Genomic DNA, 27556 nt, shown 5'->3' on the forward strand with positions numbered 1-27556 from the left:
CTGTACCCCTTTGTTCACACTCCAGAAGGCATCACCATCGTCTCCTTCTTCCTATTTATTGAGCAACTGCTCTGTCCCAGGCAATGTTCTAAGTGCTTTGAATGCTTGTCTCATCTGAGCCAGGTATTACTATGCTTCCCTTACAGTTAAGAGTGGCTTAGAGTGCTAAATCACCTGCAGAGGTCAATTACATAGTCAGGTGAACAACCTGGAACCCCAGTCCAGGTCTGTCTGATGCACACCTAATTATCTCGCTACTTTTTGTCACCCACATCCCTCAGTATTTAAAAAAAGTATTTTTACATATAGTGCCTAAAGCACTGATGGGAAGCAAAATAATTTTACACAATGCACTGTTATACATTCATTTTGATGAGCATTAGAAAAAAATATTGAAACAATATATATTGCATTCAATGTGTTGTTAAAATTAATTTCACTTGTTACCTTTTACTGTGTTGAATGTGTCTAGTTAGAAAATTTTAAAGCGTATATGTGGTTGGCATCTTGCATTACATTTCTATTACAAAGTGTTGACCTAAAAACAGTAGAGATGTTGTGTGGGACTACGGAGCATAGTTCTTCTTCTGAAAGACTGCATTGAGAATTGTCAAAGTCAACCCTAGGATCTGGTCTGCATTCACACTAGAACCTCATAACTTCAGCCTGTAAAAGGAATTGTAAAAAAAACCAAAAAACCCCTGATGATCCCTACAAATAGAAGGTAGCCAAAGGGTCACCAGCGTGGTGAATGGCTTCCTATGATGCACGTTAGCTCTTCTTGACGCTTTAGGGTCCATAGGAAACAACTGGGTACCAGCCCCATTTTTGAGAAGTCAAGTGATAATTTAAAAAAATTATACACATGAATGAATATATTTATTCATTTGCATATAGGTAAACCAATATAATTTTATGTGTGCATATTTTACAGTCACTTACCATATGTGATGTAATGATGTCTATAAATATAAAAATTCAAATTCAGCCATAATACAGAATAGACAGTATTTTCAATGAAACATAATCATATTTTTGCATATTTTTTCTATATGCCACTTGGCATAGGATATGATTTGTAAGAACTATTTAACATAATCCCTCAGGATCTGAATTCATAAGAATTTAAAATCTGTTTTAAAGGTCTAAAACTACATTGAGTTTGTTTTGCTTGGGGGAGGGCAGATTTTAAGCATAGCACTGTTGTGCTCAAGCATTATTTTATATTCTTTCAAAGCTATATTAAACAGTATGAAATTAACCTCTCTTGTTTCTCCAGCAGCAGTAAACAATTTAACAGAAACTCAATTTTCTTTCAGTTCATAAATGTAGTATATTCCCCACTGTGTCAAAATACCTTGTCTACTTTACCTCTCCAGTAAACTGATGACAGATAAAGATTCTGCTACCCATGTCTGTTCCATGTAACAATAGCAGTTGACATAGATCTGTAACAACTCACCTGGGTAGCTCTGTTAGTGTGGGGGAAAATAAAAGCGTAGCAGAGAGTTAAGTAATATTTTTGAATGGTATTGTAACCATGTCCACTCAGATGATAATTTAATCTCCACAATTTTAGGCCTCCCACACAACAAATTGTTCCCTTTCAGTGGCACAGTAGGGAGAAAAGTGCAGGATACCAGCTGGCAGTTGCTACTGTGGAATGCTACCTACAAATATAGATTGGAAGTTGTGGGTCATCACTCACATCTCAGAAGGACTTTTTTAGGATGGCTACTGAGCAGATGTAAGGGCACTTTTAATTAAATATAGACCCAAAAATCTGTCTCAAAATAAAGTTTGTTGTGACACATTCTCTCCAGAGACCTGGAAATTCATAGCTAAAATTAACTTTAGAACAAAGAGGTTTAAAGTCAAGAACGATGTTCCAAAGGGTCACAAAATGCCAAACTGATGGGTTTATAGATCTGTACACAAAAGGTCTTATTTCTGTAAGGCTGTGTTTATATTTAAAGGCACTCAAAATGAAAGGATAAAGTCAGACTTCAAATCTTTTCCAAGTTATTAACATATAAGCTACTGGGATAATATGAAATCTTTTGCACTTTATATCTAGATTGAAATGATGCAGAATTAATTCATCTTGTCTATTGGGGATTTAAGATATTCTATGATTTTTAATTTTTTTATGGGAAATTTAGGAGAAATGATATGAAATAATTTTGAAATATCTTATTTCAAGATTTTTTAGTGGGGAAGGTATAGTTCAATTGACAGAGTGCCTGCTTAGCGTACATGAGGTCCTGGGTTCAATCCCCAGTACCTCCATTAAAAACAAAAAATAAGTAAATAAACCTAATTACCTCCCCTCTAAACAACAGTAACAAAACAAACAAACCCCCCAAAAAAACCAATAAAACACACAAAAAAAGATTTTTAAATTCATTTTTGTCCACAGAGCTGTACACTTTTAAGTTTTTAGTCATTTAGAATCCTATTTTAGTAATCAAAAAAGTCTAGGTTTCTCCATCAGATTTACTGTACAACATCTTGATTAAATATTTATAAATTTCTTAAAATGTAGATTGCTTTCTTGATCTATTGAATAAAGCATACATTCATTAGTCTTCTTTTACAAAGGGCTGCTAAGCAGGAGCAATGTCTTTTATCTGTTTCTGTGTGTCTAGCACACTATGGGTGCTTAATAAATGTTTAATGATGTTAAGCCATATGATGAATCACTATTGTCCTCAGATATAATTGGAAAAGGGGCTACATCCTGAATGCAGACTTGGGCATTCTAAACCTGTGCCTGCCAAAAGCAGGAAATGTAGATCTTAATATCTACCCAAAGTTGATTTTTTTTCATACAGGACCCTAAATAATAAGAGATAGGAAGTAGAAACATGTAGATTGGAAACTCCTTGAAGAAGGGCACTGAATCTTCTGAATATTGGACACCAGCATGCCTACTTCATATCAGATTCCCAATAAATAATTGTTGAGTGGATGATTTTCCTTAGGGCCCAACAAACTTCATTTGCAACTATGATTACATTTACCCTCAGGAATATCCCTGTTGCATCCCGATCAACCCTGGAATGTTAATGGTATTCCCACAGAATGACAAGTTTTCTCACTTGTAAAACAGGCAATTCTGCCACAAAATAAAAAATGTGTATTACCAGTATGTGAGCCATCTAGATTTCCCCTACTCCCTAGTCTTCTGGAGTTACCCGGTACTGAGATCTTTGAATAAAAATGGCTGAAACATCCACCCAACATACAGTAGGAAACCATTTATTCTGTCCCCGTATCCCCTTATTTCCAGGGTTCTTGGATTTTTCTCTCTCCTCATTACTTTTCATTCCATTTTTCTACTTCTGCTGTCTCCATTCTCTCTCCCCTCTTGCACCTATTCCCGTCCACATGAACATATAGCGTGTGCAACAGGGAAGAATCTCAGTCTACAAACTCACGTGCGAAATACGTTTATTTCCTTTACCTAAAAAAGAAAAAGTTGGTGGTGGAGTTCTTTAGTACAAGTTGCTCATTTCACCTTCCTTTGTAACAAGCTCCATGTGGTAAGTACTGTTTGTTATCCCCATTTTACAGATAAGGAAACTGAGGCAGAGCGAAGTTAAGTAACTTATCTTAAGTTTTACAGCCAGTAAATAAAGTGTTAGGAGTTGAATTTAAGATTCCTTTTCTACTCCTGCATTTGACTGCGAAGTCTACAATGATTCACTGCCTCCTTCATGAGAGCTACCCTAGAAGTGATTTACTAACAGTGAGTGCTCATTGAGTACTATCTACGTAACAGCATCCTTCTGAGTCCTTTACAGGTATTATTTTGTCTGATATTAATGTATCATTCCAGCTTCCTCTTGATTAATGTTAACCTGATATATTTTTCCAGCCTTTTGTGGGCAGCGTATAATTGTTCTTGCTTTTTCATCCATATCTTAATTGGGTGTTTAGTTTTGGATTTAATACGAGTATTGACGTGGTTAGATTTAAGTCTAATGTCTTGCTATTTCTGTTTGTCCCAGTCTTCTGGTTCGTTTTTCCTCTTTTTCTGCAATTGTTTGGATTAATGTAACTTTTTAATGATTCCCTTGTATCTCTTTTGTTGGTTTGTTAGCTGTATCTCTTTGTTACTTTAGAATTGCTTTAGGGTTTATAATATGTAACTCTAAGTTATCACAGTCTAACTTCAGGTGGTGTAATACCACTTCAGATGTAATACAAGAACTTTATGGCAGGGAGGAAAATAGTTCAGTGATAAAGCGTGTGCTTAGCATGCACAAGGTCCTGGGTTCAATCCCCAGTACCTCCATTAAAAAAAAGAAAACCATAAAAAAAAAAAAGAACCTTATAATATTATACTTCTGTTTCTCCCCTCCCAGCCTTTATGCTTTTGTTTTCATACATTTTACTTATATGCATGTTACAAACCTCACTATGTATTGTTACCATTTTTGTTTCAACAGTCAATTATTTTTTAAATAAGGAAAAATTTTATATATTTACCCTCATAGCTGTCATTTCCATTTATCTTCATTCCTTTGTGTGTATAATCCAGATTTCCATCTGTCATTTTTCTTCTGCTGAAAGGAGTTCTTTTTAACATTTCTTATAGTTTAGGTCTGCTGTTGATGAATTCTTTCAGCTTCTGCCTAAAAATGACTTTATTTTGCTTCAGTTTTGAAAGATATTTTGTTGGGTGTAGAATTCTAGATTGACAGATTGTTTTCCTTTCATTTGTTTAAAGATTTTGCTGTGTTTTCCACTGTGTTCTCACTTGCATTGTTTCCAAAGAGAAATCTGTATATAACATGTCTTTTCTTGTATCACTGCTTTTAAAGGAGTCACTGTAACTGGTTTTGTGCATTTTGATTAAAATATGTCTTGAGGTAGGTTTCTTGTATTTTTTATGCTAAAGGTTCACTGCACTTATTAGATTTGGTTAAAAAAATTAGAAAATTTGTGGGAATTACTTTTTCAAATACCTGTTCTGTTCACCCCTCTCCTCTTCTTTGGGAATTCTAATCACACATGTCTTAGGTCACTTTATATTGTCATGTAATTCACTGATGATCTTTTCATTAAGAAGTTTTTTTTCTTGTTTCATTTTAGACAAGTTCTATGGCTCTGTCTTTAAATTCACTAATCTTTTCTTCTGTGATGTCTAGTCTGCTGCTAATCCCTATCCAGTGTATTTTTCATTGCAGAAATTGATTTTTTTTGTCTTAAGAATATTGATTTGGATCTTTTTTTATATCTTCCATTCTCCTAGTTAATTTTTGAACATATGGAATGCAATTACAATAATTGTATGTAACTGTTTTAATGCCCTGCCTGCTAATTATAATGCGTGTCAGCCTTGAGTTGGTTTCTGTTGATTATTTGCATCATTTTTCAGCTCCTTTGCATGGATGATAATCATTGGCTGTATATGCCCAATATTGTAAATTATACCTTGTTGAGTGCTGAGTATTTTTGCATTTCTGAGAATATTCTTGAGGTTCTCCTGGGATTTAACTAAGTTATTTGGAAACATGTCAATCCTTTGGGTTCATACTTTCATGATTTATTAGGCAGTCTGGAGCAGTCCTTAGTCTAGGGTTAATTATTCTCTGTTGCTTAAGCAAGACTTAACCTATTTCATCCAATATCCTGTGAATTAAGAGCTTTTCTCATTACCTCGTGAGAACAGGCACTGTCTCTGCCCTGTGTGAGGGCAGGTGCTGTTCTCTAGTCCCTTCAGGTGTTCTTCTCCCTGGCCCCCTGCAGTTCCTTCCTCCGCATGCACAGACCAGTACTGTGCTGAGTGGTGGAGGGGTCCGTGTGCAGATCTCCCGTGGTCTTACACGGTGCAGCCCTCTCCAGTGCTCTGTCTTGACTCTAGCTGCCCTAGCCCCCTGCCCTCTCACCTCCACCTTCTCTGATCGGGTTGTGCAATGGCCTCAGCCTGGTTCCCCTTTTCTGCACCATGGCCACAAACCTCTCTCAAGCCAGCAAGCTAAGGCAGTCCTTGGACTCAGTTCATTTGTTTCCTTTCTCTCAGGGGTCATTGTCCTTCTTTGCTTGGTGGCTAGTGTCTTAAAAACATTTCATATATTTCATCTTTTGGAGGGTTAGTTCAGGTGGGAGAATAAATATAGACCCTGTTACTTCATCGTGAGTGGAAGTGGAAGTCCTGAAGTCTGTGTTCTTAATTACACTTTCCAGTCATTTCTGGTGTGATCTACGGGGTACTGTTGATTAGGCATTTTTATATGGTAGAAATATTGACCCAAATGCCCTTATTGGTTATGAGAGATTGTTTAAATTACTATTATATTTTAAGCCAAATGAGTTGACTATTTTGATTCTGAGCCAAAAAAGGCATCATTTCCCACAACAAAACCCTCTTTAGTGCTTCCACCATCCAACTGACCACTTGACTGGTAATTGATAATAAGGAAGATTTTAGCTATGCTAAGAGGAAGTAAGTGTGACATTCACTATTTTAGACACCAGACTAGCTCAGAATCGCAGTCTTCTTGGTACTCATGCTTTTGTTCTTTCAACTTTTTCCCCTGCTCTTTAAGTTCTTGTGCCCAGCCTTCTTTCTTTTCACCTCTTCCTCCTTTCAGAGAGAGGGAGATAGAAAGTGGGTGGCTAGTCAGGACATTTGACCATTAATCAGTTGCTCCTAGCTCTTATCTGCCTAGAAAATAATAATGGTAGTGACCACTATAGTTAATATGTGTTGCAAATTTATACTGTGCTAGAAACTCTTCTCAGCACTTTTTTTTAAAGATAGATAGACAGACACACAGACAGATAGACAGACACACTAGCCACCTCCTCCTCCTCCTTTACATAGAGAGATAGACAAACAGACACAGTAGCCTCCCCCGTTAGGTAGGTAGGTAGATAGATAGGTAGAGACAGACACAGACACAGACAGATAGACACACTAGCTGCCTCCTCCCTCATTCTTCTCAGCACTTTTATTAACTCATTTAATCATTACAGCATCCTTACAACATTACTATTACTATCTTCAATTAGTAAATGGGGAAGCTGAGGCACTGTAATGATAAGAAAATTGTCTAAGGTCACATAGCTAGTAAAAGGGGCAAGGACCAGAGTTCCAACCAGGAAACCCTTCCCTGGAGCACAAGATCCTGCCCGCTCTGCTGTTTCACCTTTCTCCTGCCCAGACTCCCTTTAGGATTTACATTTGCCCTAAATTCTGGATTTTTTTTCCCCTGAATTTCTGACATGCTTTACGCTGATTTTCAATTTGTATGATAAAGGGGATTTCTACCCTCATTGCTGATGTATCATCTGGAGTGAATTTTATTGGGTAATTTCCTGACATTCTTGGTCCCAACTTCCCATCTTCTCTTGCTGCTCCCCAGCCATGAACCCAGGCACACGCAAGTGTGTACTTTTCATATTCTCTCCCCACTCTTCATTCACAGCTCTGTTCACTTGGAACTGCTTGAGAAATACCTCTTCTTAAGTTATTACAGCCTTTGTCCACTTATTCACTGGTTTCACAGCAGAGCCCCATTCAGAATAACAGTGAGGTAGGAGAATCAAGGAGATGCCACTCTGCCAGGGGGAGATTAAAGTGCCCTGAGCCTGAAACATGTGGCTCCAGCGTTCCTCCCTCGCCTGCTAACCAGGTGCTAATCAGACTGCTTGCCACATACCTGCTTTCCCTAATTGTGGACACCTACTTCCTTAAAACAAGATTGTTAAATTTAACAACACACTGTGGAAGGTTTGGGGAGCACTGAAGTGCCACATCAAGAATGAGTCGCTAGTTTTAGGGCCTCATCTTTTGAGCAGCTCCCAACTCCCAGAAGGTGTCACACAGTTGTGATGTGGTGGCTAGGGCAGGGAGGAACGTCTCCCCTCACCACTGGCTGGAATCTCCAGCCACCACCACGCCTCACAGCCCAGGTTCCCCACTTCCTGGCCAGGGAGAGAAGAAAGACCTTTCTCCCTCTAAAGCCCACCTCACTTCCTGTGCAAGACGATTGTCTCGGAATATTTTTTTCCTTCAAGGGAAATTCCCACTCCGACCCAGAGAATGAGGCCAGACCTTCTGGCCCATGTGAAAACAGCTGTGCTGTTTAACAGTGCATTTCTTCAAGTCTGGCTAATCCTGCACAACATCCTTTTTTGAGGCACCAGAATCCGGTCCATGTTGTGTGTACCCAACTCAGTCTGGTTCTTCTTCTTAGTGCTTTCTCCAAAAAGACATCAGGCTACCACATTTCTCCTTGTGTTGGACACTCCCCTCATTTTCCTTTGAGCAGATGCTTGGGCAAAAATATGTACGTATCTCCCAGGGGCAAATGAGTTTTTCGGGCCTAGGGCAGCATAAATTGCAAGTTAATGGCGAGTCTTCTCAGAGTCTTGGCTCTGCAGACTGACACACCAAATTTACATCACCAACCAGAAAGCTTATTATCTCAAGCTGAAGCATCTGCATTTGAGTTATTTCACAGGCTTTTTTGAGAAGAGTGGGTTGGTATTTGCATTTCATTGCTTGAATGAAAATCTCACCTAAGGGTGCTTTCCAGAACCGAGGAGGATTTTGCTATACAGATATAACCCATTGCAGATGTTTCTGGCAGAGCCCTCAAGTGACAGCTTTGCAGCTTCAATAAATATTAAGATGCATTCTCTACTAAATATCCCCATTTAATGTAAGTGCTTATTTTAAAAAAATGAAAAATGGAATTACTTTGAATGCTTACAGTGTGAAAACTGAAGCTCAGAGAAGTTAAAAACATCCCTGAATTCACACAGCTTTATTGGTGCCCAGTAAACACGGTGCTTCCCCAGGTAAAATAATGCCAGGCTCGCAGAGAGCACCTGTGTCCGCAGCAGACGCACGCCCACTGCCAGTCTCAGCATATTGCCTGTGACCCTTAAGGATGTGTCTGATGAGGTGAAAACCTTCGTGCACAGCTGCAGGAGAAGATAAATCCAGAGATGTAGCCGACTGATTGCTTTAGGAGAAAGCCCTTCCAGTGTGTCAGAAATGATCAGAATGAAGAAATGAGGGTCCAGCACTCCAAGTCACATCACCAACAAATGCAGAAACCAGGGTAGATGCACGGCAATCCTGGTTAAAAGTGGAGATTGGAATCTGAGCTCCATGAGGCTGCTGGGGAACAGCCTTGGAATAAAGAGTCGCAGCCCCGGGAACTGGGAATTAGGTTGTTAAATGAAGGCACCGTGGCAGGAGAGCGGAGCTGGGTGGCCTGCCAATGTCAGAACCATGAGTAGAATGTCGGGGAAGGAGAAAAGCCAAAGGTACAGGCTCACGGATCAGGACAGACTAGACACAGAGCGGTGAGCCTGGCGCAGCCGAGTGTATCTTGACAGTCTTAAATCCCTGGAGCCACCCGCAGAAGCACCTGTTCCTCCCGGCGCTGTCTGGCGGGTTGTGGGCCCAGCCTGCTTGCTTCCCGGCAGGGTCCTGACACCAATCAACGGTGACCGCACGGTCCTGCACAGACACCTTCATCGAACAGAGGTCACTCTGTCGGGCAGATTCACTGTCAGCCTCCTATCTTACTCTTTGTCATAAAGCTCTTGTGTTTACCAGTGCATTCAGTATCACCGTGCAATAGAAAATCCTCGTTTTCATGCTTGAAATATATTATCTAATGGCATATCTATTTGACTTTTACTACATGCCTTTCATTCCTCTAAGTGAGGTAATTGACCTTTACTTTGCTACCCGGTGGATTAAAAGGCTACACCACACTCTGCATTTGATATTTCCAGTCCTGCGGGAGAGGCAATTCTGATCTGCTTTTGCTGCAGCCCTGCTCTTCGAGCCGGCCCTCAAATGACGGGAAGCCTCAAGGCCCAGGACTGCTTTGTGGCAGTTATTGTCACCATCATGAGGCTTTTTTTTTTTTTTTTTTTTTTTTTAGCAAAAGCACAGGTCACTTCATTTCTATGGCCATCTCCATGGAATCTGAGGAGCGTGGGCCTGTAAGGCTTCCAGAACCTTCCACCTTGGTTTCGGATGACATATCCTCACTCCCTGCCTCCAGTAGTGTTTTTTAGAGATCAACAGCATTTTTCAGATTTGGTTCAAGCACCTGAAAGTGTAAAATCGTGTCCAAACTACACAATTTGTAAGAGAGGGGGAAAAAAAAAAAAACTAGTGTTACTGGCAAAAGCTTTAAGGACTCCTGTCAGCCAGGTGTACTCTTTTGTGTGATAGTTTAGCACTAGTGTTGTGGAGGATTCTGCAAGTCAGGAATTCAGAGCCCTTGGCTTTTTCTGATGCCCTGTTAGCTTTCCCTCCCACAACCAAAATGATGACAAGAATAATAAAGATGGTGATAGTGGTGGGGATGATGACAAGGCTAATAAACACTGACTGTGTGCCTGGCACTGGTTTTAAATGCTTTTAAGTTAATAACTGTGATTCTTCGTAGCAACCTTGTGAGTTATGTACTATTATTATCCAGTTTTACAGATGAGGAAACTGAGGCATGTAAAAGTTATATAACCTGCCCAAGGTCACCAAGCAAGTAGTAGGGCCAGAACCCAAACTGAGTCATTTTGGACTTGAGGGACAGAAAACATGGATACAAGCTTGCATCCTCGTGCCTCTGGATTAACCATGTTTATCATGAGGGCATTTCCCTAACTACCATAGAGAGTTCTCAGGCTTGATCACTTAGCTTCTGGAGGTGCAGGGTTCTCCTGAACACCCCAGGAGGAATTCAAAAGCCCCAGGGGAAGGCAGTCAATCAATGAAGCCCTGTTACATAAAAAACAAAACTCGACTTCTTCCACATGCCAGTTAACAGGCTAACCGATGTAGGGAATGCGTACTGGGAGCTCCTTACTCCTGGGAAGGCAGGTGATTGATTGCTGAGGACTTCAACCTAACAGTCTAACAGTGTCCCTTCCTGTGGTCCATCTTGCAGTCTAGAAATTCTTTGGTTTCTTCCCTCTGTCTTTCTAATTCTGGGTCCCCTTGAGACAAGGGTTTGAATGCAAATAGTATATTTGGGAAGTAATTCCAGAAAGCACTGTGAGGGAGTAAGGAGTAAACAGAGCAGGAAGAAAAGTCAATAAAGTTGCTGTTCTCAGAACTGTCTCCTTGAGAGGCAAGAAACTGGAGTATTTATCCTCAAACGTCCATCACTCACTGGCTGAGGGTTGCTCCCGGGAGCTTGTTCAACTTCTTGGCCAAGCACCAGGCACGCAGAGGCCAGACAGGAAGCTGTCTGTGGGGGGTGCTGTCTGCAGGAGCAATGGGGCTTTTGCTGCACAAAAATGAGGCTTTTCTTACACAAAGCCCGACCTCCTTCTCTCCCTGCCTATCAAATGACTTTGATAACCTGTTAAAACCAGAGCCAAAGTCTTTGGCAACTAAAATCAGGGTAGAAAGAGCTCAGTTATTAAACACTGGAAGAAAAAAATGTTAGATTACTTTGTTTAAAGTGTTGTTGACGCACATGAAAAAATGCTCAACATCACTAATCAGAGAAATGCAAATCAAAACTACAATGAGGTATCACCACACCAGTCAGAATGGCCATCATTCAAAAGTCCACAAATGACAAATGCTGGAGAGGCTGTGGAGAAAAGGGAACCTTCCTACACTGCTGGTGGGAATGCAGTTTGGTGCAGCCACTGTGGAAAACAGTATGGAGATTCCTCAAAAGACTAGGAATAGACTTACCATATGACCCAGGAATCCCACTCCTGGGCTTATATCCAGAAGGAACCCTACTTCAGGATGACACCTGCACCCCAGTGTTCATAGCAGCACTATTTACAATAGCCAAGACATGGAAACAGCCTAAATGTCCATCAACAGATGACTGGATAAAGAAGATGTGGTATATTTATACAATGGAATACTACTCAGCCATAAAAACTGACAACATAACGCCATTTGCAGCAACATGGATTTCCCTGGAGAATGTCATTCTAAGTGAACTAAGCCAGAAAGAGAAAGAAAAATACCATATGAGATCGCTTATATGTGGAATCTGGAAAAAAAAAAAAAAAGAACATAGATACAAAACAGAAACAGACTCACAGACATAGAATACAAACTTGTGGTTGCCAAGGGGGTGGGAGTTGGGAAAGGACAGACTGGGATTTCAAAATTTGTAGATACTGACAGGCATATGCAGAATAGATAAACAAGATTATACTGTGTAGCACAGGGAAATATAAACAAGATCTTGTGGTAGCTCATAGCAAAAAAATGACAATGAATATGTGTATATTCATGTATAACTGAAAAAATGTGCCCTACACTGGAATTTGACATAACATTGTAAAATGACTATAACTCAATAAAAAAATGTTTTAAAAAATCGTGCACTTTTAATGGGTGGGTTTTTTTCTTTTATCTCTTTTTCGCTCTCTTTCTTTCTTTTTTTGTTCTTTAAACTTCAACTTTTCTAAGGCTTGTTAACAAAAGTAGGCCACGAAATAAGGGGAAAAAAACAAAGGCTCTGCTAGGTGCATTCTTCTCTATTGGATATTATTTTATTTCTCAGAAAAAAAGAGAATTAGAAGAAAGCTATTTCCCCCAATTTTCCATACCACCCATGGGAATCTAATTCAATTTCCTTTCAAATTTTGTAGTCAAAGATAAAAGTATTGAGTAAGGTTGCTCTAGTGTATTCTTTTGCACAGATTTGACTTTTATTTCTAGTTATAAAGCTATTTATTCAGGCAGATTAATTTTTAATCAGACTGTAATATAACCATTTAAAGAAATCAGAGCTTTTTAGGTGGTGAGTGTACATGTATAAGAGATGTCAAAAACTTACCTGACAATCTTACCTGATGAAGGAATCCCACGGTGTCCGACGGCTCTCAGCTCTGCAGCAGAGCCTCACTGAACTCTGTGGCTTTGCAGAGCACAGGAGAACTTTAGGCTTACCCCTGCCCTATTTTTCTTTTGTCCCAGTTTCCCCAAGAAAAAGAGAATTATATTTTTTAATCCAAGGAAGTATATAAGAAATTATCATGGTATAGTTCACATCAAATTGGAAGTAAAAAAGACAGATGTAAGAAACATTTCACTTATGTGGTTCTATAAAGAAAATAAAAAGAAGTCTAACTTAGCAATTGGTTACCATAAACCAAAGAATGGACAAGTATGTGTGAACATAACTTATGTACATCCACAATCTTTATAATTGCTTCTTGTATCAGGAATATATTGTTTCCAAAAACAGGAAAGCTGACTGTCTTAAACGGGGTGGGGCTTGTTTCCCATGCATGGGAGGACATGGGGAGGTCGGTGGCTGGGGGCTCACATGGTGTTTAAGGACATGGACAGACCTTGGTTTCCTTCTAGCCTCCTCCTTACCCATCATTAAATAGAACTTCAATTATTATGATTGCAAGCCTTGAAGTTCCTATAGCATTTCAGTCTGGACCTCAGACAAGAGACAAGAGGAAGAGGCAAAGGGAAAAGGGCCAAAGGATTGGTTCTGTTCAAGCTGTCCTTTTTCAAAAAGATTTCCTGAATACCTCACCTAGTGACTTCTGGTCACATCTCATTGGTTGAAACTACATAATGTGGCCAACCCTAGAGGAAGGACAGCCTAGGAAAATGAGTATTTTAGTTTTCCCACATGTTTTAAAGAGGAAGGCAAGAGAGAAGGGAATGTGAAGGACTTTTATATAGCCATGAAGTTGCCACACCCCTATAATAATAGCTAACATTTTTTGAGTACTTACTGTCTCCCAGAATCTGTGATTTACACTTTACATGGACTATTTAATTTAATCTTCATAGCAATCCTATGTCATAGTTACTAATAGTAGTCCATATCACAGGTGAGGAAACTGAGACTCAGTTCGGGATACCCAGCAGGCTCATGGTGGAGCCAGGACTTGAACTCACACCCTTTGCATCCAGAACCCAAGCTTTTAATACCACGTTGCCCTATGTGTCTTACAGAATCTGGTTCCTTGAGCTATGATCATTTGTATTTCTGGGTTTGGAGACCCCTAGACTTTCTGTTTTCTCAAAAAGAATTAGAATGGTTCACTATGCACATATTAAGCACCTAGGGTCATCTGCTAATTGCTAATTGGTCTTGGATTAGCTGAGTTTAAATTTAACAAGCTCTCTACCTTCCAGTCTTCAGACTGATTGGCTATTCAGAGAAGAGTTGCAGTCCAGACTGCAATGATTATCGTGTTATGTCTTTTATCTTTCAGCACCTCTTATCTAGCCAGATTTCTCATGGGTGTAGTAAACAGGTCACAGAGCACCATCATATACCCGTTCCAATCTCGGACAATGCATTATCTCAAATTTATAAGCTCCTATTTTTATTTTATTGTCATGGCTCTTTAGTCTCGCCGGCAAGATTTGTAAATAGAAAAGAGCTATTTTTAATATTATCTACAAAACCCAGCAGTTTAGTGAATCATGTAATCTGATGCTTCACTATGGGTAAGTTTAGGGTCTCAAGTAAGCTTTATGTGGAACTGTTAGAGGGCTTTAAAATTGCCATAAGGATGTCTAAGTCATTTATTGCAAAGTGTACAAGAAGGCTTTTGGTCCTTTACCTTCAATTGTTGGAGCAAACCATTGCTTTATATATACATGCGCGCGCTCTCTCTCTCTCTCTCTCTCTCCCTCTCTCTCTCTCTCTCTCTCTCTCTCTCTCTCTATGTATATATATATATATATACACACACACACACACACATACAGAGAGAGAGAGAGAGATGATAGATAGATACATAGATATGTAGAAATCATTAAGATCCCAGTGTCCATGAAGATCTGATCGATATCTCAGTTTTTACTTTATACAGTTCTCTGCTTTAAAAAATAACTATACCAATCAGTTTTCAAAAATAATTAATTATTCCAAGAACAAAGCTTAGGAGAGGAGCTCCCCCATCAACCAGGGTCCAGGTTAGGAACTCAATATATTGTGAAAGAACAAGCTCAGGAAAGGAGCCCTATGGAAACTGCCCTCTGGATTTGCAGGATGGCTTCCTAGACCCCGACCCCCTTCTTTCACGTATGCTTCTCCTGTAGTACAGGAGTCCAAACACAAGTTGGATGTCCAACCTCTTTGTTGGTCTGTTGGTGTGTCGCTGCTTTTAAAAAATTGTAAGCAGGTATCTATTTCACATTGAGCTTCGACCATTGCATAGCTTATAAAAATACATCTTCCAAAAACATTTTTGCTTACCGGTGGTGGTGATCATCAGGCTCCAGGCTTTACTAATGCAGGAGGAAGTGGTAGAATGCTGGGAAGACTGGAGCCCTCGCTTTCCTAGTGATTTAAGATCAGACAAGCCCTACTGGGTATTTTGAAGGTCTAGCCTCTTGCTGTAGGATTATGGTTAATAATACAAGTGATAATAGTAGAGGCTTATGTTTATTAAGTGCTTATGACATATGAGGTGCTGTGTTGAGGTATAATTTCAAATGTGTGTAAGAAAGACCCCCTCAACAGCACCAACAGAGTAGAAGTTTACTTCTTTCTCCTCGCAGTTGGGAGGTAGGTGCTCCAGGGCTGGGGTGGTGGCTCCACTCCACACGCCTGCCTTGACCCACCTTCCCCTGACCGCAGTGGATGTTGTCCAAGGGCCCGCGTTCCACTGTCCAGGGTTGCTGCCAAAGTCCGTGTGGTCCAGGATGGCTCAATACCACGTGCATGTTCCAGGAACCAAATGAGAAATGGGGGCCGGAGTGCAGGCCTAACAGGGGTATCACAGACACCACTCCTGCTGATATCCCAGTGGCCAGGAAGTAGCCACATGGCCACACTTAGCCAGAGGAGGTGCTGAGAAACGTTTTTAGGCCTGTGACCATGTGCAAGGCTAAGACTGTTCTCATGTGGACAAAGAAAGGATAGTTCAGTTAGCATTCTCTGCCTCACTTATTTATCATTTAACCCTCCCAACAACCCCTCAGGTGGGCATTTTACCATCCTCATTTTGCAGAGGAGTAAACTAAGCTTAAGGAACTTGCCTAAGATTCCTGCTAATGCCAGACTGCATGACCCCAGAGCCCAAACTCTTATCCACTGTTTTCTGCTGTCTCGTTTGGATAAATACTCTATCTCATTTAGTTGTTTTTTTTTTTTTCATTTACTTAATTCACAATTTAATGAGTTTTAGTATATTCAAAAAGTTGCACAACCCATCACCACTATCAAATTCCAGAACATTTTCATCACTGTAAAAGAAAGCCCTGTCCATTAGCATTAACTCCCTATCCGCTCCTCTCCCCAGCTCCTGGTAATCCTTCATCTGCTTTCTGTCTGTGTAGATTTGCCTATTCTGGGTATTTCATATGAAGAGATATATATTTTGTGGCCTTTTGTGTCTGGCTTCTTTGATTTAGCATGAAGTTTTCAAAGTTTATTCATGTTGTAACTTGTACCAGTATTTCATTATTTTTTTCCATTGTGTTGTTATCTGCATTTTGTTTATTTAGTCATCAGTTGATAGACATTTGGATTGTTTCCACTTTTTGGCTATTATGAATAATGCTGCTATGAACATTTGTGTACAAATTTTTGTGTGGACAGGTTTTCAGTTCTCTTGAGTAAACACCAAAGAATGGAATTGTTGGGTCATATGGTAACTTTGTTTGCCTTTTTGAGGAACTGACAGAGTGGTTTCCAAAGTGACTGCACAATTTTACAATATAGCAATATATGAGAGTTCTAATTTCTCCACATCTTTGCCAACATTTGCTGTTGTCTATCTTTTTAAATTATAATCCTCCTAGTAGATGTAAAGGGGTATCTCATTGTGGTATTAATTTGCATTTCTCTAATGGCTAATGATGTTGAGTTTTTTTTTTTTTTTAATGTGCTTACTCATGCTCACTGGCCATTTGCATGTATCTTCTTTGGAGAAATATCTATTTAGATCCTTTATCCATTTTCTAATTGGGTTATTTGTCATTTTATTACTGAATTACAGGAGTTCCTCATATATTCTGGAATCCTATATATATATATATATAAATTGTTATATATAAATATATATATGTATGTGTGTGCATGTATGTGTGTGTGTGTGTGTGTGTGTGTGTGTGTGTGTGTGTATACATCTCCAGTTTGTGAGCACAGCTAGAACCATAGTGCTAATCAGGTTTAAGCCAGAGATTTCCAAACAACATGCAGGAAGGGAGAAGGTTTGCATAAGGTTCACCCCCATGAATTTACTTTTCTTGTTCATCAAGACTTGACACCTTGGTGAGCTCTACAGTCCTTTTCAACCTTTGCTGTGCACATAAATCACCTAGAGATTTGGTTAAAATCCAGATTCTTATTCAGCAAGGCTGGGGGAGGCCTGAGATTTCTAACAGACCCTCAGGTGATTGAAGCTGCTGGTCCATGGACCACGGACCACAGACCACGACCCTTGAGCAGCTTGTGTCAGAGTGTAAGTATTAGTATTGCTGTTTAGAACTATGGGTCTAATTCTCCTATGAACCAGTTTTCTTTGTTCTTCCTCAAACAGTGATGTCTAGAAAGAGCCCAGCTTTTGGAATTGACCCTTGGCTACCACTTACCAGCAGTGTGTTTCTCTGAGAAAGTTACTTTACTGCTCTCAGTCACACTTTCTGTGACTCACGCATCTGTAAATCACAGGTGCTTGTACCTCCTTCTCAGTGGTGATGAGTGAGGTGAAATAACACACAAAAAGCATCTGTTGTAGTTCGAGGTCTCTAATGGGCCTGGGTAAGAGCTGATATTTCTTCCACCTGCCTTCAGTGATAGGGGCTGCACCTCTGACTGTTTAGCACACGTACACCCTCATCAATGCAGATACAACTCAGTGTTACTGCCCTACCTCCCTACATTGTCGTGATTAAGTGGAGTGTTTAATCTTTGTGGTCTGTAGTTAGTCTATGCATGCTTCATCTTCTTTACTCAACAGATTACATGTTCTCGGAGATAAGGACGTTACATTGTCTTCTTTTTGAATCCATGAGACCTCTCATAGGGTTAACCACAGAATGTGTTAATGAAAGCTTATGGAATGAATCAGATAGCTGATTCCAATAGTAACAGTAGCAACAGTAACTATAGAATAATAATAATAATTGAAACTAACATTAAGTAATAACTTTGTATCAGACATTATGCATGGATTATCTTATTCAGTCCCCAAAACTGTTCTTTGAAACACGTTTGTTTATTATCTCTGTGGCAGCTGAGGTCTAGCCACACTTAGAGCGACAGCATGCCTTCTGCAGTGCTGAGAGCAGAGTTCTGGAGACCAGCTGCGCATCGTTCAAATCCCTGCTCTAGCTCATAGCCTGGAAGCCTTGAATTTCTTTCTTTCTTTTTTTCTGTTTTTCTTTTTTCGGTCTTTTTGTTGGGGGAGGTAATTAGGTTTACTTATTTACTTTTGATGGAGGTACTGGGGATTGAACCCAGGACCTTGTGCATGCTAAGTGTGCACTCTACCACTGAGCTATACCCTCCTCCCCGGAAGCCTTGAATTTCTTAATCCCTCAGTATTCAAATTCCTCATCTATAATTATTAATAGTCCCAATTCCATGGGATTATTTTTAAATTTGTGTGAAATATGCCAAAAGCACTTAGCACAATGCCAGGTGCTTGGAAGTATCTAGTCAGGGTTAGCTCTGTCTATTTCTTTAAGTCACTTATCCGTGGCCTCACAGCAAATAAGTGGCAGAGGCAGAATTTGAACCTAAGCTGTCTGATTCCAGTGCCGTAACTCATAGTCTGTAAGTCATTTTGCTGTAGGTCTCCCACTTCAAATAACGTATTGCGGTAGAAATCAGAAATTCGTGTGTTGAAATGAAAAGAGAAAGGTTAAGGGGCTGCAGAGGCAGAAAGAGTATGTGAGAGGCATTTTATAATGTATCACCTTTTGAAAAAGACATCTCCAAATCTCTGATTTTTGTGCTAGCTGATTTTCCACAAGGCCTTGTGTGGCTGGTGCCAGTCCAAGGCAAGGAGTACAACCAGAGGCTGATTCAGGTTTTGTAGTGCCTGAAATTTATGCCCCCTGAAAGGGGGGCTTATTAAGGAAAAACCTTCATTAAGTAAAAAAATATAATAATATCGTATTCGTGAAAAAAATACCAAAGCGTTTGACTATGTGAACACACTGTTAAGGTCTTTCTCATGGTCTAGGAAAGGCTCTGATGCTTCAGCTTCATTCATTTGATGGTGAATCCTTACCCAGCCAAACCGTAGCCCCAAAATGGCACGCCTGGTTTCCCTTCCGGTTTTGTTTCACAAAGGGCAGGCCTTGAACTTCTTTGCTGTCTTGGTACTTTTATTCGAAACACTACTGATGGACTATATGTACAGACCTCTAACTCACAGGAAATGCTGGTGGATAACATGCTTTCCAGAATAAATATATTAAGTTATAAAAAACGGAACAGGCAGACTGTATGGGTTTTTCATACCTACTGCCAGGTGGCACAGATCTAAATGTTGGAGCCTTTTTATAAGCAAGATTAAATTGACTCATGACATCTGGTCACTAAAATACAGGAAGTGCAGACCTGGTTGAAAGCGAGAACATACTGGTTTTCATCAAGCTTGCATCACAGAATAGAGCTCACTTTTTTTTAAAAAAGTCTGTCTTAGCAATGCCCTTATTTGACAGTGTGGACGATTTGTCACTTATACACCAGGGGATCTCTGAGGTACAAGCGAGTCCGTTAGTTCTGTCTGCAGTGTCTCAGTGTGAGTTGTGTGTGTGCGAACAGCGTCGGTGAATAGGCTTAGCTCTCCAGAACATCAGATATGTGACCGCGAGCAAGGCCTGTCAGGTCTCCGCTCGTACAGTTCCTCCCCCTCCTGATGTGATGGAAGCCGTGGCAGCCGGATGGCCATGGAAATGGATAATGAATCTGTCAGAGACAAGTGGATGTCATGGAAGTCTGCCCTCCACCTCATCACAAGGCTGGAGGTCACAGCACCAGGAACTGAGAGCAATCGCCCAGCACTGTGAAATCCATTGCTTTTTTTTTTTTTCCCCGTTGAAGAAAAGCCACTCTGTCATGGGTTCTAAATAAAGGATTTTAGCATCTGACTGGAATGGGGTGATGAGAATAAACTGAGCTGTGGAATGTGAAAGGGAGCTATTTCCAAACAGAGTCCCATCTTGTGACGCTTCAGTGTCTGCTCTCCCAAGCTTGGCCCTGGCACAGCCGTTGTCACAATGAACGAAGGAAGACAGCCTGGAAGCTGAGCTCGGTCAGCAGATTTACTGCTGGAGAAGTTACAGTTGTCGCCAGCGTCCAAGCAATGTTCTGCCAAACTTCAGCTGAACCAGGGTGGCCATCCTTACACGAGCTGTTGAAGCTAAAAGATGCACATTCCAGAATAATTATGCTACACACATGCTCTGTTTTTCCTCTTCTCTAAGTCGTGTTCTTCTCCTGGGTCTTTCAGGCTTTTTCTAGGATAGTTCTTGTGTTGGGTTTTGGACATTTGACAAATCCTCTGGAGTTTAAATGCAATTAAATTGGGTTTACAAGGTCTCACCAGTTTTATAGAGTTCCGTCTGCCCAGTATAAGGTCAGCTGTGAAAGCCAGTGGTGAGGGCATATGGCAATTTTCAGCACACATCATGGGGTATTTGATTTAATGCCTATTCTCTATTTTCAGTCCATTGCTGTGTTCATCATAGTAGAAGAGGCACATGAAGTTCCTGCTTTCAGGAAATGTACTTGTTTATTAGCCCTTTGTTTGTTTGTCAGACATTTTTTAAACACTTATTATGTGCCAAGTAACTAGACACATGCTAAGCATGTTACAGTAAATAAGGCAAGTATGTCTGCTGCTTCCAGAAGCTTACACTCCAGCAAGAGTGACAGAAGAATAAACAGCTACAACACGGCCTAAGTCTACAGCAGTGACAGTGCAGGCTCCATCCTGTGACTGGCATTGCCTCGTGTCAGAGGAGCTCATAGGAAAGGCATTCCGGTGGGTCAGAGAAGCGTTCAGATAGTCAGCAGCTGTTTTTTGAGTGTCACCTAGGAGCCAAACACTGAAATTTCCAAGTTCATGTCCGAATGGCAAAAATTATGCAGGTAAAGGAGGCAGAGGTATGCTCTAGGCAGAAAAAAACAGCTTATAAGGTAACCCAAAGGCAAAGTTTGTAGAACTAATGGTAGAGTTGGTGGTGGTGGAGTTGAGACTGGAGAAGCGACAAGAGATAGATTTCAAAGGGACTTGTGGGCCATGTTATAGATCTTGGACTCTATTCTGACAATAATGGGAAATTTTTCAATGGTTCTAAGCCAGGGTGACCCAAATATTTTTCTGTAAATGATTGTTTTGACTTTTGTGATGAGCTTGAGCTAAAGAGGAACATGGCTGGAGGCAGAAAGATCTCTTTAGAAGCCATTGTAATGAGCCAGGTCAAAGATGATGATGATATCAGCTAGGAAAGTGGCAACGGCTGGAACTGTCTGGATGTGAGAGTCATCAAGAAGGAGGAAGCTCAGGATTTGGTGAGAGACTGAGGAGGGACAGGTCAGCTAGGAAAGGGAAAGGAAGTGTAGGCGTGCTTGACCAGCTGACTGGAAGGTGACGCAGTATACCGAGGCAGAAAACACAGGAGGAGGAGTAGGTGGGAGGGAAGCCAAAGAATTTAGTTTTGGATATGCTGAGTTTGACGCGCCCAGGAGAGAGATCCATGATGAAGATACAGCACCAGGGCTTTTCAACTTGTTGGTCAGATAACCTTCACCTAGTGATAACGAAAGGAGAGGGTTCTCTGGATCCCAGAGAATCTCTGAATCTCCTACAATGTTTCCAAATGTTTGAGTTTATTTTGCATATGTTCATTTTTGTCCTAGGGAAAAAATGATGCAAGTTTGCTTTAAAATGTGTATAACTCAAAGGCAGTTACGGACCGCAGAGGAAATTGAAAGGACAACCTGGATAACAATGCCCAAGGAGGGTCGCTTAGGCTGACTGTGCTGGTCCAGAACCCAAAGAATAGCACATGGAGACAGCGCACAGAAGACGGTTCTGAAAAAGACCTTGAGAATCCAGTGGGGAGAGAGTGTCGGGGAAAGGGAGTGGGTCACAGAGTCACATGCCCCTACGGGGTCAAGACGAGGAAAGTACTGTTGGATTTTCAACAAGGAGGTCACGGGTGATCCTGGCTGTGGTTAGTTAGAAACAGTGAGTGAATGGGAGATGAGAAAAAGGAGATGGCAAGTGTCGAAAACTCAAGAAGAGAAAGTAGAGTGTTAAAGAGGTAGTTAGAAAGGAAGACTAGACTACGAAGTGGATATTTTTCTTCCTTAATATGCAATGAGTAAAATCTAAAAGCAGACAGAGCCTTAAGTAACAACCAACCAAACCAAACACACAAAGACGTTTAAGGAAATCAGAACCATAGAGATCAGGGTGTCTACTGTGGGCAGGATGGGTGTCAGGAAAGAGTTATGAATTGAGTTGAGCCTTGAATGATTAATAAGCTTTTGGAGAGTTGAAGATGAACCATGAATTGAAAGAAATCTGAGAAAAATAAGACTAAATATTCATCCATTCTCCTTTCACTTCCTTTTGTTATTTGAAGAACATTTTCTCAGCGAATATAAAGTCCTCAGAATGGAAATTGCCTGTAACTCAGAGAACTACCAGCATGGCAGTATTAACGGTTACAAGATATATAATCCAATTTACAATTACTACTTGCGTGTCTTCACACTTGAAACCAGCATATTCTTTGGGGTCACATTGTTCATTTCCTCATTTGGAATTTTTAACACCAGAGTGGGTGCTAAATCAGTATAAGCTGCTGCTTCTATCACTTAGGTTTCTAACATCTTCCACATATATAAACACACCCATAAATAAAGGTGCTAATGGGGGAAGGAGAAAGATCCTTTAATAAGCAACTGAGCGCAAGTAACTCCCGGCATGTAGGAGACTGTTATAAGACCTAGCTCCTAATTAATCACTGTCTGTTTCACTTAACTGATTTTTTTTTTCTCTTTTTTAAAGAGTGTGCAAATGTTAACTTTTAAAGATTGTGTTTATGTGTTGAGGCTGAATAGGTATTATTTAAATAGTAGCCTTTCAGCTCATTATACTTTCTAACGCTGTAGAGGGCAGAGTGGAGCTACAGGTATGACAGATCGTAGTTGACCCCTGAGGAAGCTGCGGCTTGGTCTTACCCAGGGAGGTTTGAACGGGTGGCCATTGCTTTGGGGGCTACACCTCTCAGTTAGAAGAGAGCCCAGCAGCTCTTAGCAAAGCCGCTCCTTTGCTTCCTCGCCATAGTTTGGGTCAGTGTTCCAAACAGACCATCAGTACCCAAGAAAGAAACTTGGGTGTCTCTGTACAGACATTATAGAAACCAACAGCAGTTGTTAAAGAACCTTATCTTCTTACCTAAGAAAGAATATTGTTATATTTCTTAATTCATGACATGTGCCACAAAAGAAAACGAATGTAAAGCACTACAATATTTCTTTGTCTTTATCAAGCTTGGCTTTCTGTATTTTTGATGTAGTTCCTCGAAGAGGCCAGACCAGTTTAAAAGTGCACGCACACACACCCACGCATTTTCGGGTTCTGACTCTGGCAGCCCCAGGCCTGGGTATCCAGGTTCTCTCCTGTGTGTGGACACATCTCTTCCCACATACATTCTGACCTCTGGTCACAGACATTCTGTTGACCTGGGTTTTCCTGCTCCAGAGGATACGGCTCGTGCTTGGTGTGTTAAATTTATAACCTGCTACCTCAACAAGTAACACGTTGGCCTTTGCAATTCTACAGTCAAAGACTTTGGATGTGGGAATGTGTTTTGTGGAAGCTGCATGTTCTGTTGCTGCCTCTCATATATCCCAGCTTCATTCTCGGGCACCAAAGGGAAAGCCTTGGCTCATGACCGCAAACCCCTGCCACACACAGGTTTTTGTTTTCTAGGATTCTAAGCATCTTGTTTCCTGAGTCATCTGACCCATTTCTGAGAGACCTTTGTGATTATTTTACATGACTAGGAAATCTGAGGACTACTCAGGTTGGTTAGAGGCCTTGGTGGAAAAACTCTTCTGACTGAGGAATGTCATTTTAGAGCCCAGAATGAAAACACCTGATTACAACCTCTTGGGTCTATAAAATAAATCCAAATAACAGATTGTCTCAATGGTTATATTTCTTTTTAAACCAATAAGAACTGTCTTTCTGGTTTAAGGAAAAACAGAAGATGACACTTTCCTTCAAACCCAGATGCTTTGTCGTAGATTTGGATAATAGCACAGAAAAACCGCTCCCTAGTGGCAGTATGTTGGGTATTTGTTGGGAAACCCTTAATTGTGGAGCACAGGTGCCCTAGGGGACCTTCAGACCCCACTGAATTGACTGACTGGTATTAGGATTCCTCAAAGTGTGATGTGAGGTCAAGCTGTAGCATAACCCCACCCCCAACCCCATTGGTCCTTGTTTAAGAGATTCTGCATATCGGGCCTGCAAATCTGTATTTTATCAAGAGCCTCTAGGTAGCACTCAAGCGCTGCAGGTTGTGAGAGCCACAGTCCTAGGAGACAGATGCGGAAAGCCTTAGTAATCACCAAGACCAGCTGACTTAACAATGAACTCTTGTCTCTCCTCTGCCTAGGTGCAAATGTAATCTCCATGCCACCGTGTGTGTGTATGACAACAGCAAACTGACCTGTGAATGTGAGCACAACACCACAGGTCCAGACTGTGGGAAATGCAAGAAGAATTACCAGGGCCGGCCTTGGAGTCCAGGCTCGTATCTCCCCATCCCCAAAGGCACTGCAAATACCTGTGAGTAGCGTTGCTCGGTCGCACCGTATTTTGTGCATGATGAGCTGACAGTTCCTCTCAATTTCACTTGCAGTGGTGCTTTTACTCCTCCCACCAGCAGTCCCATTCCTCTTCAAAACGCGTCTAAAGCTCTCTTTCCCTACTTTACCACTTGTAAGCACGTTTTAGCACTTGGCTCATCTGTTAAATTCAGTCTTCCAACACTCACATCAAATGTGTTGGGAAGTAATGAAAACCACAGGAGAAATTTTTCTAAGTGGATGAAACAGAAAGTTCTCCCCTCCTCAAATCAATTAACTATTAAAATAACAAAGGCATTCAAAAATCTCAACTCTAACTTAATTTTAACCATAAACTACTTCCAGAAATTCTCTGGATTTTTACAATCCCATTTCCCATACTGGGTAACCTAAGAGATGCTTTGTCTAGAAGATGCTTCCTTCTACCAATTTAGCTACAGCTTAACTTTGCCCAGTGAAATGGTTGACTTTTTCCTAATTCTACCAGTTGAGGTCATGCCTGGCATGGATCCTGTTAGTAGAGGCCACCTTTTCATAAAGAGCATGACTATAGACCTGCAGGGACCACATTAAAAAAAAAGGGATGTTTGTGTGCACAAGAAAAGAGCACAGGCATTATCTGTGTTCACAGGAACCACAAGAGATGCCCCATTACCACTCACTTGTGTGCCTCTCTGAAATCCCTGAATATCCCCAGGAAAACACGTTCTGACACGCTCAAGGAGAGAGGTGATTACTTCCAGAATAAATTGGCCAATTCCATGCATGGACCAATTAGCCACTCACAAAAGCCCAAGGTTTGTCCTCTTTTAAAAGTAGAGAAAGGGTGAGGTTGAGAATACACCCACTCAAGTGCGAAGTAACAGAAATAACAAGACAGTGAGCAGTGGGAGAATGAGAACTTGAAAAGCCACTGGCTCCGTGCAAGGCTAAGAATGTTATCAGGCACTTCAAAGCAGCAGCTGTGAGAAACCAAACCCTGAAAACTAGTATCACAGGAGCCAGGGCCTTATCAAGTTAAACGTAAGAGTAATGGACCAAGTAACAAGCCATGGAGTATGGGGGCATGAAATTATGATAAAATTTCTATGAAGCGGGAAACAAAACTCCTTCAAAGTTTAAAAAAAAATCCCTCTTTTTAAAGGTATTCAGTTTCTGTGTTAAAGGAAAAACTGACAGTCTAGCTCCTAAAATTAATACATAAAGCTCTGTTGAGCAGAAATGTTGATTTTTTTTTCAAGACGGTTTTATTAACGGGGTCTCCGTGGGCTTTCCTCCATTGTTGAGGGCCACAGACTCATGAATTCAGAAGGAATCTCTCATGAGGTTATTTGTTGCTATACCCTGTGACTAGCTACCTAACAATTCCTATCACCTCGGTTGTCAAATTTAGTTTAAAGTTTTCCCTGAAAGAAAATGGCTCAGGTTTCATTTTTGGTGCCTGCTTCTTTAGTGGGGCTGGATGGAGGAGAGGAAGGTTCACCCACACTTGCTGGCATTCTGGCTCGTCCTCAGGGCAGGCCAACTTGTCAAGGCTACCAGAGCAGTGGCTGGGATAGACTGCTGTTGAAGGCATTGGCTTCTATTCTAATACGACCCTGTTTTTTTATACCCATAACTGTGGTTCAAAGTCTTGTTTAATTCAAGATACTTTCACTGGAAGGACCTCCTTGTGCCAGCCAAGCTTTGTCATTGGGATGGATTCCTTGTTATATTCTCCATGGCAATGACTTACATACCCCTAACTTTTTGTGGATCGAAGTCCTCCAGTTCACTCCTCCAGTTCACTCCTGGAGGACTCCAAAGGAATGCAGCCTCTTTCAGTTTTCCTTGTGGATTCTATTTTCTGTCCATCCCTTACTTTTTACTGGCCGTCTCTAGACTTTTCCCCATTTCTGTTAAAATAAGAAGGTAACAAATGAACACAATGGCCAAAGAGGTACAATTTAATGTTTCAGTCCTCAATACGGCAGAAACTAGATTAAAGATGTTAAGATAATCTGCAATGGTCCAGTCTTGCAATGGCAAGAACACCTAAACTAAATCTCTGGCACATCAGACTGCTTGCAGACGTCTAAGGATGGAACTGAGCAGTTTAGTGGTTTAGTACACAGGTTCCAGGATCAAGTACCAGTTTGTCCATTCACTAACTGTGTGACCTTGAAAAAGTAAGGTAACCTCTCCAACACTCAGTTTCCCATTTGTAATGTGAGGATGATAACAGTTCTTACCTCATAGGGATTTTGAGAGAAGTGAATGTGATGTGTTTAGCAAAACACCTGTCACAAAGTAAGCATTCAAAAATAATTTTATTTTTAGCTTCTTTTTCATAAGGCAGACTTGTAAATTATTGGACAGTTTTAATTGTTATAAAACTTATTTCTTAACATCAATATTGAATGTCTCCTAACTTCCAACCACTTTTTCTTTTTAAGTGATAAAAGACTATATCAACTCCAGTTTCCTTTCTTCTCTAGGTTAACATCCATTTTTTGTGTGATCAGATTTTCAAGTCTCTTACCTGGTGTTTGCCCTGGAAGTCCTGTAATTTTTTTTTTTTTAATGTGGAAATTTAAGCCAAGCACAGGACTTCTAGCACTTTTATGGTTCTCATTTCATATTGACTTTTTCTTACATTCATACACACACATACACACACATACACAACTTCAGTTGGTGCATTACAAGTCAGTTATTAAGAGTGACACTTAGGATGTGCCATATCTTAATACAAGAAAACAAAACCCAAGAAGTAAAAAAGA

General features: G+C 40.6%; 1 protein-coding gene across 4 annotated transcripts in view; it reads left to right on the forward strand.

Moving 5' to 3' along the window:
- Positions 1-27556, forward strand: part of NTNG1 (netrin G1) — a 300225-nt gene that overhangs the window by 192856 nt on the left and 79813 nt on the right. For all 4 annotated transcript variants that reach the window (XM_031457709.2, XM_064488783.1, XM_064488780.1 and 1 more), the window contains exon 4: positions 24602-24774. In XM_031457709.2, coding sequence (XP_031313569.2) covers positions 24602-24774 — 173 coding nt within the window. The remainder of the gene's footprint in view (positions 1-24601; positions 24775-27556) is intronic.

The sequence above is a fragment of the Camelus dromedarius genome, chromosome 9 (genome assembly GCF_036321535.1).
Source record: "Camelus dromedarius isolate mCamDro1 chromosome 9, mCamDro1.pat, whole genome shotgun sequence".
NCBI lineage: Eukaryota > Metazoa > Chordata > Mammalia > Artiodactyla > Camelidae > Camelus > Camelus dromedarius.